Genomic DNA, 18,218 nt, shown 5'->3' with positions numbered 1-18,218 from the left:
GGATTCTAGTTCAATTCAAACACATCCCAAACGTTTCAACATGCAAGCAGTGAGTAAACAATGAACAGTAACTATATGATGTCAAATCCATGAAAGAGCATCGTAATTCATACCTCATGTTCTAGTCCACTGTATTCTCCTTCAGTGTTTTCTCTAATCACAGCAATATCAATGTTTCCATGTCTAAAGCATCAAAATTCATTCTATACAGCACAGCTCAGCTTCTACTCGTATTGTATGCATGTTTGCCTTGTGTCCAGACCAGGAAGAGTCTTACATTGAACAACACTAGCAAATAGATCCAAATTGACTCTGTGACAAGTACAAAAGGTTTGTACAGAGAGTAACACAAATACAGTCAAATTTTATCAAACCTCATCTGCACATTGAGTGATCTTGAATCTGCAGGACCATCCAGTGGGGTGGACAGCACGCCTACAACAAGTAACAATGACAACCGTGGCGCTATCTACAGCAATACAGCTACACTGCTTGTACCAATTAAAATAGGACAAATGATATGCTATAAAACTCAACAACAAGTATTACACAACTAATAAGGGCAGTGATGATTAACCTATTTAGCATTTATACTAAGGATTTTGGAGCAAATCCAAGTGCCAGTGCAGCAACTACTGTAGTCCTCGGCATTGAATGAATGTTTGGTGGCATATCTTTTTAAGAGGGTAACTTGCATACAACTCAAAACACAGATATGATTACAACCATCTTTAGAGTGTACGGTATAAGAACATGTAAACACTATTTACTGATATCAAAATAATTGGTTACCAAATCACGGAGAAGTAGACTAAATGAAAGTTTCATGGTACACAATATGAAGAGGCCTGTATCGCATGACAAAGCAAGACCAATCAAAGTACTACACTCAAACGCATCTCTTATCAGAACGTCCGAGATACAGGCACGTCTACCGGGCACCCGCGAGAACGCAGGCAATCAGCTGTTGCAAGTATGGTACAGTGTACTGTACATGTAATCATGCACTATATACTGTCTTGCACGTCTAAATGAAAAATGCAGCATGGATATATGCATACAGTACGTACATATTCACTCTTGTGTAATCTAATTTGCACATGAGAAAGAGCTTTAACACTGTTCAAACTGATCTACTGCTTGTAAAATGTGCTTATCCTAAGATATGGGCATTTCTGAGATACAGGCAGTGCCCAGTCCCAAGCTGCCCAGATAAGATATGTTCCGAGTGTACAGTGAAATCACTAAACGGCAATGTTCAATGTAATATTCTTCCTTTACATTATGCTTGCTTACAATGCCCCTTAGCAGGTTATAAACAACACTCCCAGTGTTTAGTATTATTAGATTAACTATAGGTCAGTCATTGTCGTAATATAATGATGCTATTACTAAAGATCTTTACACCTTTGAGTGCTACTCGATTTCTCTTGATAGATGAGACTGCTTGGTCGATTACTCCAGAGTCTGTTGTGATTGCTCCACTATACACAAATGAAACATTATGTTCAATAATGCATCTCATGACTGTGATTACCTGATTACAAGTTCCTCAAAGTCAACAGGGACATTAGCATTTCTGAAAAAGTTGACATTTCATCAGTTGAAAAATTGACAATCAGTTAGAATGCAATTCCAGCTATGTTTCAAAAACCATTCCATTATTTAAGAAAGTAATGTATCAAGCTTTCAACACCTTGGGTACAACGTGATGCTAACAAACAACAGTTCAAACCTACTAAGTATCAAACAAACTATTACACGTCAAACTGTGTTCACAATCAATGAATCCAAAGAAAATGAACAGAAACACATTGTAAAACACATCCTTTTGTTTGAAAAACTCACCCTATTTTATGATTCAAAAATGGCATCTCAAAAAGTTAAGATTTGTATTTTATTCTTGCTCAATGTCATCTAAACAACTTTCTTAGTAGAGTCCCCAGAAAATTTTGTCAGAAAGATAAGAAACACACCCTTACCAGCCATGTGTGATTATTCACCAGTCATTTCATACTAAATGCAGTCTAACAAGAAACGTCAAAATACTACAAATGTACTATACATCATTGTAACTATACTAAAGCAAGAAATGGAGTGTTATGATCAATTGACTATCAGTGAATACTGATATCACAAAAAGTTTTTCAGATTTTAATTTTATGGACAAAGTATTGTTCAGCTTTTAACAACTAGAGTAAAGTCAAAGCTGGACAATTCAGATACCTTCTTAATCTAAAGTCTGTGTTCCACAGGACATGCTCATACTACGAGGCATCGTTAGGTATATCTCAGCTAATTTATACAGATTTGAATAGTCAGTCATCAACAACCAGCTTCAGAACTTAACAGTGAGAGCAAGATTCGTATGTTCATTGTGAACTTAATTACAGTCAAGAAAGCAATTATTGCTACTAAAAGCTGTTAAAGAACTGCATGGTTATTAGAACTACAGCATCTATTGTGTTTCCATAGGTTCTCAAAGACACAAAAAAAAGAGAAAAGAGCAATGCTATGCAGATTTATTCAGAGAAGCCAACAAACGATGCAGAACTAAGCTGTTTCACTTCATGGGCTCATGAGATTTCATTTTTAATGAAACAAGAACTGCTGTAGCCTGCAATTGCAAGCCTAAGATGATTGATATGTCAAAACCGATGAAAGAGTGCACAAAGTCGTTGTCAACTCATCTTACCAGTGCTAGACAGTTAGAAACCTTCTCATGGTCTCAGCTACCATCTTTGCTTAGATTTATGTGTACGTGTTCATGTCTACAGAAATTGATATGTTTGCATTTGTGTCTATTGGTCTTTCACTTGGACTTATAGTGTACCCAAAGATACTAAATGCCGTATTTATGACAACACCAGCCGTATGGACGCTTTCTTCTTATTGTATCTTGCTTGATATATGACAACAAAAAATTTTCCATAGATAAAACGGTAGACCCTCGAATATCCGACCACCTTGGGCCAAGCCAAGAAGGAGGAGTAGAGGTCGCATAAGTAAAAGGAATGGATAGTCGAAGCAGCGGAGTTTCAACTGTACCTCGGAGTTCCAGTCCGCTTTTTGAGTCCCAGTATGTACATGGTATGAACTCTAGAACATGTGCAATACGCTAGTGATAAAATGACTGCACGGAGATGTAATATGTGTACTATATATGCAACTACAATCACCAGACAGTTGAAACTAATGCTAGAAGCCTCCGTATCTTTCGTCGCACAAAATGAGCTTGTGACGTCATTTCCGCTTTGCGAACACTGTCAGATAATCAAGGGTTGAATAAGTGAAAGTCTACTGTAGACACATCTTTCAAGACACTTCAAACCTTCAAGTTCATAAAACTTGGAACGTCTCATACAGAACTAAGGGTGCGTGATCTTGCAAAAGTGTTCATTGGGCACACAGCCCATCAAGTGCTCAATGATGTCAACATTTCCAGTCTCACAACTAAAACCATCAAGGCAGCTATTGCTATTTTTGAATCGTAGCATTGCTTCACACAAGCGTTATCATTGCCAATTCAAAGGAGAACATTAGATAATCAACGCAATTGAATGACTGCTATTGGTCTAATCGATTTTATCTTTTTTCCTGATCATCTCTTCAAATAGATGAAAAATGTCATTCAGGGAAACAGCCCCACACATAATTCCACTTATTACAGTGGAAGGAACAATAATCGGATCTGTGCTGTGTCTGTCGAAAGAAACAACCTCTACTTCACATTTGAATAACTGCAACATTGCATCAAAAAAGCAGATACACATCATGACATAATCGCATACTCAGTAAAATTTCAAGCTTCATTCAAGGTTATCATCTGAAGAAAAGTGAAACCGTGCTAGTTGATTTACCAGAGAGCCCATTGTTGTTTCCAACACATATTGCCTATGCCATGAACCAACTCGACACGGTGATTTGGGACGACAAGAAGAAACTCTCAATGCCTTTCGTAGACTGCATGAGTAACACAGCAGCTAGAAAAACAACAAGATATGTGAATCTAGTTGCAGAACGTCAGCAACTGAACTTCACAATTTTGTCCCTGGTTTAAAAGAAGTTCTTTTGGATGAATTAACCCAGTTTATCTAAAAACCTTGACTCTTAGTCTCCAGTGCTGTACCTCTTCATAACTATGCTGGCTGCAGTGTTGCTTTTTAAAATCTCTGCTTATGCCTGGTTCACAATATTGACGCTGACGTATGTCGGCATAGGCGTCTGACATTGACGTTGACTTTGACTTGTTTACAATATTTGCGCAATGTGACCCACAGATCAGATGGTCTGAACCTCGAGTCCAGCACGCTCAACATATAAAAACAAATACCATTATTATGCATGACACTTCTGTTGCTATTTCTACTGTGTCATAGACACAAGAGAGTTCAAACTGCTTGATGGAAACAAAAGTTGAGTACAAAATAATTAGCAACGCCGGCAGCAAAGACAATTTCAAGGACATCTCTTTCTGTCCTAAGTCTTTTTAATCATTCGACCAGATTTGCCAATAACATGGGTAGTTCCTCACGGATTCCACCAGCGCTTCATCCACTGCTGGTCCTGGATATGGTTTTAATTGGTTGAAAATGATCACGTGCTTGTGGCTGACTCAGTACTTCCGGTTGCTGACACTGGAATACAACTTGGTTCAATTTCAGCGTCGACGTCAACGTCGTGACGCTAGAGTCAATGTCGGACGTACAAGCAAGAACTGTGATGTTGTTGCACTGTACCTATCTTTTACATCTTTCTTGTCTTTTTCTCGCAATTACTTTTTTCATGTAAGGCCATACAAACTTTTATCTCTTTCTCGTCCTCCGCACACATTGATTTGGCATCTTCCCGTTAAAAATGTTTTGTGTCATACAATGAAAGCAAACCTTTCCGTTCATTTATTTACTAGTATATTAATGGATACGTAGATCGCAGTGCCATACAGGTATAAAACATGTACATAACGTTTTCTGATAGAAGACATTCCAGTCACTGCACAGTGTAGCCGCTGGCTGTATCTTCTACTTATACGAACGTACGTATTACGCACAAATTATACGGGTACAGTCTGTGTCAAAACTATTGACACATGTCCGGTTTACTTGTACTACTAGCTAAATTGCCCGGCTTCACTCGGGTGCATTCAATTGTGTCCACAATTTTAGTTAGCTGTTCTAAGTAATTAGTAGCGAGTATTCCATTTACAATTCAATTCCGTATGCCGCTCGTTCGGTTTGGCTAGTGACAGCTGACTCAAGTTGACGTCAATTTAGTTCTAATCTAGAAATCTTGCAAGAAAGAAATGAAGCGCTCCTCAAAACACACTTACACGTACTAAACGTAAGTCATCTCTTGAACTCTAAAAGAAACCATTAATCAATTAAGCAATCCATTGTGGCGTCAATTCACAGAATTAGCAGTCCCTGACAGAATTCTCATAAAGTTAATTACTTTAACATCGTATGCAACTTTATGTTGTTGAATGAGTTCACATGTATTTTTCTCCGTTTTGAAAAATTAGCAGCCAGACAGAATTCTCATTCATAGTTCCCGTTCAATTACCGTTTCCAAAAATCCCGTTGATTGGATTAGCGATTGGTTAAGCCCATTTTGACTTGAACGCCGCGTTACTGCAAAGATGTTGGTGCCATAGCAAGGAACAGGTGATCGAACTTGGTATCTATTCCACACGTGTCCAGTTTCAAAAAATCCAGTTGATTGGATTATTGATCTGTTGAAGCCATTTCGACAGTCCCGTTGTGGGGAACAGGTGTATCGAACCTGGCATCTATAATTTCGACGCGAATCCCGTGATCCCTATCATGCAAGTCACGTGCAGTACTCACCGGATAATCCGTTCCCCGTATATAAATGCAGATTCTCGTCATTTTGACAGACCCGCTGAACGTCGTCACTTTGAAGACGTTGCTGGCATTGCAGGGAACATGTGCATCAAACGTGGCAGCTCTTCGACGAGCGTAGACAGGCAAACAACTGTTGGCATTTTTTGAAGACCTGGATATTTGCAAAAATACCTTCCCTCTCCTGACGTTGCCCACAATAAATGACACGCTCCGCGCGTACCGTCCGACGTCAGGAACATGCAGTTTAAATTTGGTGCAGATCCGATACGCCGTTACCGAGATATTCAAACGCGGGAGGAGGCGGCTTCCATCAGCTGGAAATCACGTCGTCGCAGGAGAAGTCCAGAAGACAACAGCTTCACTTTCGACAGGGATTCATAGGCCTCAAATCGTTCATAAACTGGAAGACGCAATCCGGGCGGAGTGGCACTTGTTCATGCCTTGTGATCTGTTGCCGTACATTGAACGCATGTCTAGCCGAATGCGCCTTTGTCTACAGCTACACTAGCAAAGGAAATGCTATAAAAATTAAAGGAGGACACAACTGATGCGCATTTGTGAGTTTCCAAAGTCTAGCAAACCTACAAGCATACACAATAGTTCCCTTCTATCTAAAAAAACCTGCATGACTTGAAAACGGATGCGTTTCTGCTCATGCTACCTATGGCCATGCCTCCAAGCGTAAATGTGTCAACAGTTTTGACACGGACTGTAGTTCCAATGTCTGGGATATACGGGCCCTCATTCTGTATTATTTCCGCATTCCGTTCCGCCTTTTTAATTAACAGACCTTACAGGTGACCCTCGTGCAAGTACAAGGACAGTTTGTCCACGTGTTTCCAGATGACAGAGGATAGGCAAGAAGGACATCTGTTTTCGTTCCAGATTGTGAACTGGTCGTACAACTGTCTTCTGCCATGGAGAATTCACAACGTGGAGCCGCAGACCACCTTTGTCGACATTCTGGAGTCCATCACGTCGGAGCATCTTGAGCTGGTGTCTATGACACTTGAGTTCTAGTTAATATAGTTCATTAGAATTTATACATAGTATAAACAATTCATGTAGTTTTGGCCTTCTGTGAGCGACTTCATGAGCACGTGCATTTACTTTTCTATGTGCAACTACGTGGTTTTTTGGGGGAGAGATATTTTCTTCTGTGACAGCATACATTTTCTCATTTCACCAAGACGAGAACACAAATAACAGTTTGCATGACCTAACTGAAATGCACAGTCCAGTCTCATCGCAGTTCCACAAACATCTGCATACGTCACTGCATTCTAAAGCTAGAAACCACTGATTCATCAAAATCTTCTCCAAATTGGTGAAGAATGTATCCACCTTTTGGGGAGACCCTGGTTTTGCACGCTGGATGGCTAGGTATTCTGGCTTGCGTTCAATCAGACTTGGCCATCATTGGAAAAACGTCTCCACCAATTCTTCCCAGAAAGCCACTTGGAAACGAATTCTGCATGCCAGAGGCATTGCATTATTTTCTAATGACACTGTCAAACATGTCATGAGTTGGTGGATGGCCCAAACTTGCAAGAGTCATAACACATCGATTGATCACCTTCTCCTCTAAATGACCGAGAATAGTATGATGTCCAACGCTGTTGTACTTGATTGTGCCGTGTTCGTAGTTGAAGATGGTGGTGGTGGCACAAGTTCTCGCAGATGATTCTCAGTAAGACAATCCCTACAGCTCGACATACTGCACTGCTTGCTTGATCATGTCTGACACATCTGTGCTATGCTCTCTAGTCATTTGAAACAGTTATGTGCTACCGTCTGCAAGCTCTGCCTACAAAGCGTGCTGTAGTTGTCTGAAAAAGTTCCTCTAGTGTACGAATTTAATAGATTGGTATGTTGCGAGAGGTTCTACCTTTTTGAAGCAGTAAATGTTTTACAGTTTACTGTTAACTCTAAATGAACCAAACTAAGATCTTAGCCTGTCCTGGATGTCAGAGGAATCCGTTTAATGTAGGCTAGTAACCGGACCCTACGTTACTACTTTAAGGTTTCAGTCATAAATCTCTCAAAGTATGGACGTTTAAGAAGCTGAACTACACGCTATACAAACATTTACAGAAAACTATGCAACTATAGGTCATGAAATTGACGATACGTATGCACGTTTTTCTAGTTTTGCAAGAAAGTGCAATTAATTGTCCATAATTTTGTAAAAGTTAAAGTCTGCTATAATCCTTCCATGACAAACCCAATTGGCAACCATCAGTTGCCTTCCTTTAGTACGGCTAACCTACCAAATCCACATACAAAAGACATTGACAGCAAAAGAAGACAGACATTTCCAATGCCATGCAAATGTTTAATGGCACAAGAAGACAGTGAACCACAATGTTATAGCCACAGACTTCTCTTGCAAAGCTCATACAGGTGTTTACACAAACACACATAGCCAAGCCGAGCCGTAGTGCCAGCCTAGTATGCAACTCAATGCTTTTGATGGGGGTGTTGTTAGCTTGTGTTCTATACTTTGAAATCGACATAACTTGCGTTATCTCAGACTCGCAGAGTTGGTTTGACAAGTTACAAATTTGATTTGACATATGACCAGTTTGATTTGAAACATCCTCAATTTGATGTCACATATTACACACTTGATCTGACATAGTATCATAGTACAATTTGATTTGACTTCTTGTGAATTTGATCTGACTACAAAATACTTTGATTTGATAAAAGAGGAATTCTGATATATGTGATACAGTAGGACACCACTTATCCAACACTCAGTTATCCGAAAGCACGGATTATCCGACGGTGCGTGGCTTGTCTGAACTGCGAGGCTGTGCGCACGCTAGGATATACGATTCCTGTGCATACAGTGATCCACGTCTCATCAAACTAAATGTGAAGCTCTAGAAACTGTTCTTCAGTTCCTGGAAGAACAACCTGAAGTTTCAGTAAGCACAATGGTCCTATTGAATGGACTGCTGATGAAAACTACAGCAAGAAAAACAAAAGCATTGATCCAGACTAACATTAGTGGTTACTTTAAGTCTTGACAGTTCCCATTAGTGTTCTCCCTAGTCAAAGAAGTGGTACTGCAGTGTTCGTCAAATCGCTACACCTGTTAGTTGTCCCTGGGCTACCATGTACCCATGTGTTGGTAGCCCGGGAAAATGTTAGGTTGCTCGTCCTAAAAGTGCAGAAGCTGCTTAATTTACTAGCCAATTATAATAGCCAAAATATTTTGGGTATTAAGAATTTATGTCTAATTGTATCCATAATGACATCTACATATGTTGCTGCCTTTAATTTTAATAATAAGAAAAGCACATAGACTACCAATTTTGAAATTTAGACTAAGAATTGAGACGATCTGAAATAGCTGTTACTGCTCAGTGACTGCAAGAGGTGTTATGCTCTAAGCCTTGGCAGCTAGTTTGCAATATGCAAGATAAAGGTAGACCTAACTACTGTCTGATCCATCAGAGCCGCCACTACTTTTCACATTTGTTTTCTTTGTGGGAAGACGATGGCCATGAACGTGTCGCCAACCAGTTGACCCAAGAATCCAAGCATTTATGGCGGGATCAGGGTCAAACTTCCGAAATTCTGCGTTCACATTCAGCAGTGCTGGGACTCATAGTGAGCATGATGTGCACAAGGTGCAGAATATTCGAGAGGTCACCGTCAGGGTTGCTGAATTCACCTTTCAATAGATCAGTGTAGACCGAAAGTATAGGAGAGGTTCGAAGTGAGACTACACGGCGTTTCAGTTTCCGGTGGAATCCCCCACTCACTGCGAACACTTTCCACATTGCAGCTGGCATTTTTCATTGCTAACTCAAAAGCTTTAACTAAACCGCTGATGTCGTCATGACCAAAGCTCTTTCTCTCGGTTTCATCGTATGGCCATTTCTTAAAGTTTAATGCTGCGAAATGTGACAAGGTTGGATTTTTGAAGCAACCAAAGTGCATTTTCAGATATGACAAAGCACCCTTCACAAACTTCTCTCCGTCGTCATCTAAGTCGACAGTGGTAACAGTGTTAGCATGGATGCCACCTCTGGTTGATCGCTGAGAACTAAGTTGCAAAGTACCATATGTGTTCTCATGTGCATTGAACATAGCATTGAACTTCTTACGATAATCTCCACATTGCTGTAGAAGGTCTGATAAAGCATCAATGCAATCATCAATAATGATTGGCACTTCAATTAAAACAATGTCGTTCTGTTGGAATTTTCTTGAGACTTTAGTCACAATCGCAAGAAAATCTAGCATCATGTGAATCCAAAAGATAAAACGGAGGCTCAAGATGATATCTAATATACTTCGACCTCTAGACTTCTCTTCGCTACTGTTTCCGGCGTCAGCAGCCATATGCTCCAGGTGGGCAGCTAAAGATGACAAGTTCTGCAGGATTGCTTTGAGAGCCCGCTCTATACTAGCAACCCACCTAACTTGCTTGATATCAGAAAAGGACTTGAGCTCTTCGTCAAGAGTAGATGCAGCTTGTTTCAGCTCTCGTTGCCGTTTAGGTGAATACCGATATATTTGAAAATTTCCTTCATACTTGCTTCAAACTCTGCAAGATATGGAACCGCTTTAACTGCATCAAGAATGCCAAGCTCTAGTTTGTGAGCAACACAGTGAATTACAACGGCGCAAGGATAGTCTCTGACCAGCTTTGCTTTGACACCGTTGCGATCACCCATCATGACAGCAGCACCATCGAAATTCCCGCAAACAATGTTGGCCCCATGCGTACAGAGCCTGAGGGTATCCTCGGGTTGTTCACTAATAACTCTTCGCAAACCATCCTTTAGCGCTGTATATACTCCATCTGCGTGAGCGTGTTCCAACTCTATCAATGCAGACAACCTAGTCACTGGTCGACCAGTCGTAAGATCAATGTAGCGAACCATGACAACCTCCTGTTCCACTACAGTCAAATCTGTTGATCCATCACAAATCACCGAGAGATAGCGACACTGCTTTAAATCATCAGCAGTCTTGCACCTTAGATCATCAGCAATATACTTCGTGAACAAGGCTGCAGACTTATCGCGCAGATAGTTCTTACCTAGATCAACATCATTGGCCTGCTGTACCTCACAAATGTACTCATAGTCAAGAAAAGGCTTGCATTTCTTTGCAACAGCGTATGCTGTGCGAAACAAATACTGATAATGTTGCCGTTCTTTGCTATGAAGAGAAAGAAGGCCAGCTTCGATCTTTGTAATCTCGACGTTCACTGGTCCTGCTCGCATTTCTTCAGCACGTACACATGCAATATGCTGTCTTGACAAGTTGTGTTTCTTGATGGGATCTATTCTAGAGTTCGTTGAGCCAATAAAAAATGCACTACGTTTGTCGGCAATGAGTGGATTGTTTACACAGACTCTACATTGCATAAAATCAGGACGAACGCTGCCGTCATTGTACTTTTCTTCCACGCATATTTGTAAGCAAGGGTAATGATTTCTCCATGTCGAAACAAACTTTTTCTGTCGCTTTACAGCATCATATTTAACATCATATTTGCCTTCCATAGTTGGCAAAAGAGAACACCCTGATGTTAATAATCACAATGCTGTTGTAGTTGCTGTTGTTGTTGTTATTGTTGTTGTTGTTGTTGCCTGTGTTATTGCCGTAGGCGAGGTTGCTAGTAATTTCTGGTCATGTAGAGCATGGCTACTTTCATCAAGTGATGAGATGGAATGTTCAGGTGATGCAATCTTCACATGAGATTGTTCTGTTTCTAGTCCTGCAAAGCCAAACAAAGTTTGTTGCTTTGTCTTTTTTGAAACTGGATGAGAAGATTTATTTCTTGCTGAGAGGCGTTTCCTTGGTTTAGCAAAGGACTCGGTCGTTGACTTTCCTTTGGTTCCAGTTGAGACCGTCATTGGGATGACCAAAGGCACAAAATGGTTTGGACTGGGTGAGTTGCCCGCCGACATTGTCATGCAAGACCACACGATTATTACGGGGATTTGTTCCTGCTGCAGTTCTTGTTGCATTAGCTGACGAGGATAAAATGTAGCATTCATGTAAGCATGGCAGGCGAAGCAAAACTTTGTTGGGTAGACAGAGCGTACTGGGCGTCCAAAGACAGTAGCCAAGCCAGCTAATTCAAGCATGCCACACCAAGTACCCAACTTTGAACATAATCTCACTTCTGCTTCTACGCCAGCAACGTATGAATCACGAAGAGAAGACTTTTGCATCAGCAATGAGGAAAACGTGTGGCTTGGTCCATCGCCAAGAGTTTGGGAAAGTAGATCTACACATTGACCGTCACCACTGGCTTGACGCGCATGGCCAAGAAACTGATCAGCATAGTGCTCGACGTTGTCATCTACCTCTGTCATCACAGCAGCACGAAGTTGGTCATGGCGGTCCTCTTTGCCATAAGCTAGAAAGCTTGCAGCCCGAAAGAGACAGTTACCATCTCCTAGCACTTTCACTGGTACTGAATTGTCAGGAGCATCCTTTGGCAGTAACTGAGTAGCAACATGATCAATTTCAAAGCTACCAATGGTGGGCGTTGAAAACAAAAAATCAGCCATACCGCACTACTAACATTCGTGTTGAGCTTGCTGAACATTAACAACTACTACTTCCAATCCTAGTGCTAGAAACTGTGTTCTTATATAGATTGTGTACTTGGCATAGACCATCTGGATCATTATCTCTCCATGCCCCATACTCAGTGCATACCCTAGACTCTAGTCATCCGGTTGAGTCACAGTCATCATCCGGTTGAGTCATCCACATGAGGGAGCATCATGGGTCTACATGTGATATCAGGTTGCCCATTATATAATTGTAATCTGGTGGGTGATAATTACTAGGAGCTTTTCTTGTAACGTAATGTTAGTTACACAGTCTCAAGTAAGAAGAAGAACAAAACCAACCAAGAGCAGAGAATGGCAAATACTCATAAAACAAAGGACTATGCTTTAGCTGTGGAACTTACAATACTTAATTGCTCTACTTACTAACCACAACCATTAAGCTCACAAGAGGAAACCATTAATTTGAAGTCACGTCAGCTTCTAGGAATCTGACCTTGCTGTCTTGGTAGCTGTACAGTGTATTTACAGTTAGAACCAGTTTGTGACTGCGAACAAATCAAACGTTTTATGTTATCTACAGGATTTATCTACATGCCCTCTACAATGACTTATCAATATCTAGAAAAGTAGGAGAAATATGCTTGCTGACAGCAACTGTTGACAGCAGTAATTAAGCCACTGGGTAGGCGTTTTCATAAATGAATGCCACCTGCTAAGGCTATTTGCCCGTAAGTTGTTGTTACTTGTTGCCCCATGACCTACTTAGACCAGTGTCGCAATTGATACTGAGAACAATAGATGCTATTAGTATTCACACCCTTCACCCTTGCTGATTACAAAGAAACGAAGATAGAACAACACGACTACTAACTAGACCTTTAGGAAAAAAACAGTATGACGCTTTATCGACAACAGAAACTATTGGATCTTCGCGAAGAACAGCTATGTTGCCCAAACATCGCGTAGTTGTCTCGGGCTACCTGCAGATGCATTTTTAGTTGCCCATCCAATATATGTGGTTGTCCGGAGCGCCGGGGCTACCAATTTGACAAACACTGTACTGTATTAGTTATTACATGTGCAATTAGATGTTGAGCTTCTTTAAGTATTCTGTAGTCATTTTTCAAAATGTCAGTTATCCCATGTTTTCAGTTATCCCATGTCCCTTTGGTCCCATGCCCGTCAGATAATTATGTGGTGTCCTACTGTACCTTACAAGTTTGACCTGTAAATAGTGGAGAGTCCAGCCCTTGGTAAATGTTTGCTATAGTCTTAAACATTTTCATACTCATTTTTCTTCGTTTTTGTTCTGACTGTCAATATTATCTATTGTCTAGTGATTCCGAACTGACAATTGAGAGAGGTGACAAAGTCTTAGTGACTGACATGTCAAACGAGGATAGACAGAAATGTACGGTAAATCAGAAGGAAGGTTGGTTTCCATTTTGGGTGTTTGATGGCAAACAGAACCTTCAGTGTGTGATTCTCAACAATTGGCAGTCGCTGCTAGTGCAGATGATGAGGCAGCTACTTCTGACTTGACAATCTCTAAGCACAAACTCCAGCCGTCTGTAACAGTAGCCCCATCATCTTTGGAAGCAAGTTGTGATCAACACGAACCACCTGCTAATAATCCACAGCTTTTATCTTTCATTGAAACTACAACTGGGGAAGCTGAAAACGTTGTGTCTTCAGGTTCAATAGACAGTGCTGTTTGTCACTGGGAAAGTAAAGATTTGTTTGGTTGGCTCAAGCATATTGGCTTTTATGACTTTTATAGTACTCTTGGTAAACTTGGCGTAACAGATCTTCCTTCAGCTGCGGCTGTCACTGAACAATTGCTAAAGAAAGCAGGTTTTAGGAAGCTAGAAGAGATTGATAAGTTTTTTTGCAAGTGCAAAGTTGAAGGCTGGTAACACTGCCGTAACAGTGTTAATTTGTTTGTTGTAAGTCTAGTTTTTATTACTTGTTTTTTAATATTTACTAGAATTCCAGGAAGATACCTATACTGATGATCTTGGTCCTAGCATGCCAGCTTATCGAGCACTCTATGATTATGATGGAAAACGGTAAGGTGGTGTGTGCTCTTTTGGTGTCTTGTTTGATGTTTCTCTTTAGTGATGGTGACCTGACTATCAAAAAAGGTGAAATCATACTTGTTTTGGATCAATCACACGAAATTCGATGGAAGGGCCTTCTTAATAATCTATCTATTTATCTATATCTGTATATTTACAAATAAAGTGCTGGCTTTTTTTATAGAGCTCTTGCCTGAAGACTTCCTTCACAGAAGCCGCCATTTCAGGTCCGATGCCATCTCCCGGTATCAGTGTCACGATCTGCCGACCTTCACGCGGCATTGCTGTTGTCTAAAAAAGTGTTGCCACTGAAACCTATCAAAGCCAACAACCACACCTCAACTACAACTCACACTAGACAGTGATGACTGACTGAGAAGCAGCACTCGATGGAAACAGAAGTGTCTAGCGAAAAGTCCCTAAACAACCACGAAAATTGCCGTAACATGTGTGAAAGCTACTTGAGAACGCACTTTCGAGACATCCAACAAAATTCGGCGTAAGAATGCCATCTGTAACTATATACGGGTGCTGCTATGCCTAATCCGGGAAGTCGGATAACACTAGTCGCTTTCATGATTTGACTGGAGCAGGAAATGGCATTGGACGTAGTGTTGCCATGAAATTCAGCTCTGAGGGATATACCTGCGTATGTCTTGATACGGATAAACACTTTAACAGTCTATCGAAGCCACTGCTGCTCTACTTTTTTCTGATGTAACAACTGTAGGCCTACAGTGTGATGTCACAGTAGCAGATTTGCCTCGCAAGCCAGGCTCTTCCGCGCAGTCGCTGAGCTAGCGCACGTGAATCACGCGAGGAGGAGGAGCTTTTGCCGGATTTGCTCCAGCGCAAAAGCTCCTCCTCGCGTGATTCACGTGCGTTTAGCGACTGCGCGGAAGAGCCTGGCTTGCGAGGCTAGTAGCAGATGAAGTTTGCAGAGCAGTGCAAAATGCTGTAGAAATATACGGCCGCTTAGACTGCTGCTGCAACTGTGCGGGAATTGAATGCGAGAAAGCTCGAGTCCACGAAGTAAACGAACAGACATTTGATGACGTAATGAAAACCAATGCCAAAGGAGTGTGGATTTGCATGAAATACGAAATTGAACAGTTCTCTAGGCAGGTACCACGCTCTGTAACGTGCAGCGCTGTTCAAGAAGTTGTAAGTGTTCGTGGAAGTATTGTCACTGGCAGTAGAGCGCGGCCCGGACACCATCATATTCCGGACGCGAGTTCTCAGTTATCCGTTTTTGAACGCAGTCCCTAACACATCATAAATGTAGGTATCCGAGTTGTAATTGAGCACACCAAAAGAGAGCATTGTACCTCTTTTCTGCCTAGAGTGAGATTGAAAACTGTGCGGAGCCTTGCATACCCCGTTCATCGGACAAACGCATCGTTCACCGGACAGTAGCGTTTAATTGCACACACGCATCCTTCAGCCTAGTTACTTATATATCGCTAATCAACAACTCTTTACCTACAAATTGTGTTGTTAGCCTGCATGTCAGCCAAGATCTGTATGAGTTGCAGTCGGTCAAACGCCCGTGGTAACGGCCCCAATCGTCGGACACCCATTTTCTTGCCTTCCTACCTTCTCAGCAACAGCTCGAGGTTTCAAATAACTGCAGCTGATTAAATTCAGCTATTTGAACACCGCAGAACGCAGAGCACTTGCCTAGAGTGCTTGATGGCAATTCTGAGCCATTTCTCCTACAACCACGCCCCCACTAGGACGTGTAAAAGATGTCGCTTGAACGAACCAGCCATTCAACAAAGAAGACGACAACCGAAACCGATGAGAGGGCAGGATTGAAGTGCTAAAACGCTCTTTCACCCTTTGCAAAGAAAGTCGATCGCTGCGTAGCGCGCGTTGACAACGACTTGACGTAATCTAATTCAACTTTACCTAGGAGAAGCAGGGGTGAAGATTCTAGCTGCTCTGATAGTAAACAAAGTTCCTGCATTCGGTACAGCTGGTTGTACCAACGATGACGTACTGCACTTCGTGACGGTGCAAGGTCAGGCAAAGGTAGACATCAAACTGAGATAGAAACACCTGCACAGTTCTTAGTCAGAGCCAAGTAACAATTTAGGGGCCTTGAAAGGAAAGCACGGGCTGTTCCTGTGCGAGTTGGGAGAATGTGCCCACCGCAAAGCTCGAACGTGGATGACGTGAATCGTCTGCTACATCCGGTGCATCAAGCCTGTGCAGTTGCGCTGCAAGACACTCAGGAGTTCAAATTCTTACGCTGGGAAGACTAGACAGTACCTGAGGGCTAGTAGATGCCAACAGAGTGAGCTTGTCAGCAGAGAAAATTCAGCAGTTTCCGCGAATAACCGTTGCTGAGTCAAATAAAGGTCAAACGAATTGGGGGCCGTACGATATTTCCTTCCAACTCTCTCTCATGACATTATTACCTGCAGACTGGTGCTGCAAAGAAAAAAAGACTGTCCGACGAACGGGGCGTCACCTCGATTCAATGAGCGTGCGCTATCTCTCCTGGAGAGTAGCAAACGGAGACTGTGATAGTGTTGTTGTGTTAGCTAGTCACCTATAAACCTATCTCAGGTGCGAAGTTGCAGAATGGCCTTTGCGTTTTCATGGGGGAGGTCGTGTCCGGTGAATGATGGTGGTGTCCGATGACCGGGGTCGCAGAGAAGGATCACGTTTACTGTCCTAGCATAACCGTTTCAAGCCTTTGGAAGTCCCACGTCTGGAATCACAGTCTTTACTAATCCTTCTTACTGTGGCCTCTAGCAAAGCTCAGTCTTACTTCGTTTACTTCTTGCATGGCTGTCCGATGATTGATGGTGTCTGATAACAGGGGCGTCGCTCTAGCACAGCTGATTGCTCGGAGATGGCTGAATTTGGAGCTTATTGCGCATCGAAATGGGATGTGATTGGTCTTACTAAGACAGCAGCAAAGGAGTATGCCAAACAAAGCATACGAGTGAACGTAGTTTGTCCTGCAACAACAACTCCAATGGTGCAGAGATTTACCCAAGAATGGCCAGAGTGGCAAGCACTAACGAATGCATGGTATCCTGTGGGTAGAATTTGCAGTGCTGAGGAGGTTGCAAACGTCGCCGTTTACTGGTTATCTTCAGACAGTTGTCTGTTTATGAGGGGAGAGACTATGACAATTAGTGGTGGATTATGATAGGTTGAAAATTATTTTTAAGTTAGAGACAAATTTAGCTGTAGTGCCTTTTCTTGTACTTCTTTTCTAGTTTTGTCCTTAATGAAACAGATTGATATTTATATTTATAAGCTGATTGACATTTGTGCCTGATTAAGCATCCCAGGCGCTTATTCAGAGGTGTATCTTTACTTGACAGTGATCGACTTCACATACTTGCCAAACTACACCTGTCCAACGCTTCTCTGCTGTGATGACTGATACAATTTCAAGGAATTCTGGGGTAATGGGATTAATCACATCACCAGCAGCTCCCATTATCTGCACAGCAATGGGGAAGCAGACAGAGCTATCCAGACAGTGAGAATACTTTGGATGAAAGCCAAAGCCAAACAAAAGACGCTCCTCGATTACAGGACAACTCCACTCTAAGGTATCAACCTTTTACCTTCAAATACTGAAGGAACACACTGCCATCTGCTAGCTGCTCGCCCACAGACCTCACGACTGAAACCAATTAAATGGATATTTTCAGTCAGAAAAAGCCAAAAAGACACAGTACCATGACAACCGG

The 18,218-nt window shown here is 41.7% G+C and overlaps 3 protein-coding genes across 3 annotated transcripts in view; 1 reads left to right on the top strand and 2 right to left on the bottom strand.

Annotated features, from left to right (window-relative positions):
* Positions 1 to 1,962, bottom strand: part of LOC134185686 (isocitrate dehydrogenase [NAD] subunit beta, mitochondrial-like) — a 9,685-nt gene extending 7,723 nt beyond the window's left edge. Inside the window, 6 exon segments of the mRNA XM_062653541.1 lie at positions 114 to 183; positions 250 to 312; positions 375 to 435; positions 1,408 to 1,484; positions 1,538 to 1,579; positions 1,849 to 1,962. Of these exon segments, the coding sequence (XP_062509525.1) occupies positions 114 to 183; positions 250 to 312; positions 375 to 435; positions 1,408 to 1,484; positions 1,538 to 1,579; positions 1,849 to 1,874 (339 nt within the window). The 5' untranslated portion in view covers positions 1,875 to 1,962.
* An 8,398-nt stretch (positions 1,963 to 10,360) lies between these two features.
* Positions 10,361 to 11,395, bottom strand: LOC134190815 (zinc finger protein 862-like). The gene has a single exon (XM_062659368.1). The coding sequence runs from the start codon at positions 11,393 to 11,395 to the stop codon at positions 10,361 to 10,363; it is 1,035 nt and encodes a 344-aa protein (XP_062515352.1).
* A 3,672-nt stretch (positions 11,396 to 15,067) lies between these two features.
* On the top strand, positions 15,068 to 17,707 carry LOC134190643 (uncharacterized; the record flags this gene model as incomplete). The annotated part of the gene is made up of 3 exons (XM_062659141.1): positions 15,068 to 15,216; positions 15,621 to 15,663; positions 17,330 to 17,707. Coding segments are annotated over 3 exons (528 nt in total), but the record flags the coding sequence as incomplete, so codon positions are not given.
* Between the last annotated feature and the right edge of the window lie 511 nt (positions 17,708 to 18,218).

The sequence above is a fragment of the Corticium candelabrum genome, chromosome 1 (assembly GCF_963422355.1).
Source record: "Corticium candelabrum chromosome 1, ooCorCand1.1, whole genome shotgun sequence".
Lineage (NCBI taxonomy): Eukaryota > Metazoa > Porifera > Homoscleromorpha > Homosclerophorida > Plakinidae > Corticium > Corticium candelabrum.
The sequence above is the reverse complement of the archived record's forward strand: the minus strand, read 5'-3'. Positions and strand labels throughout refer to the sequence as shown.

Bases quoted from the DNA above. Each gene is read 5' to 3' on its own strand.
- LOC134190815 (XM_062659368.1), bottom strand. From the start codon at position 11,395: ATGGAAGGCAAATATGATGTTAAATATGATGCTGTAAAGCGACAGAAA.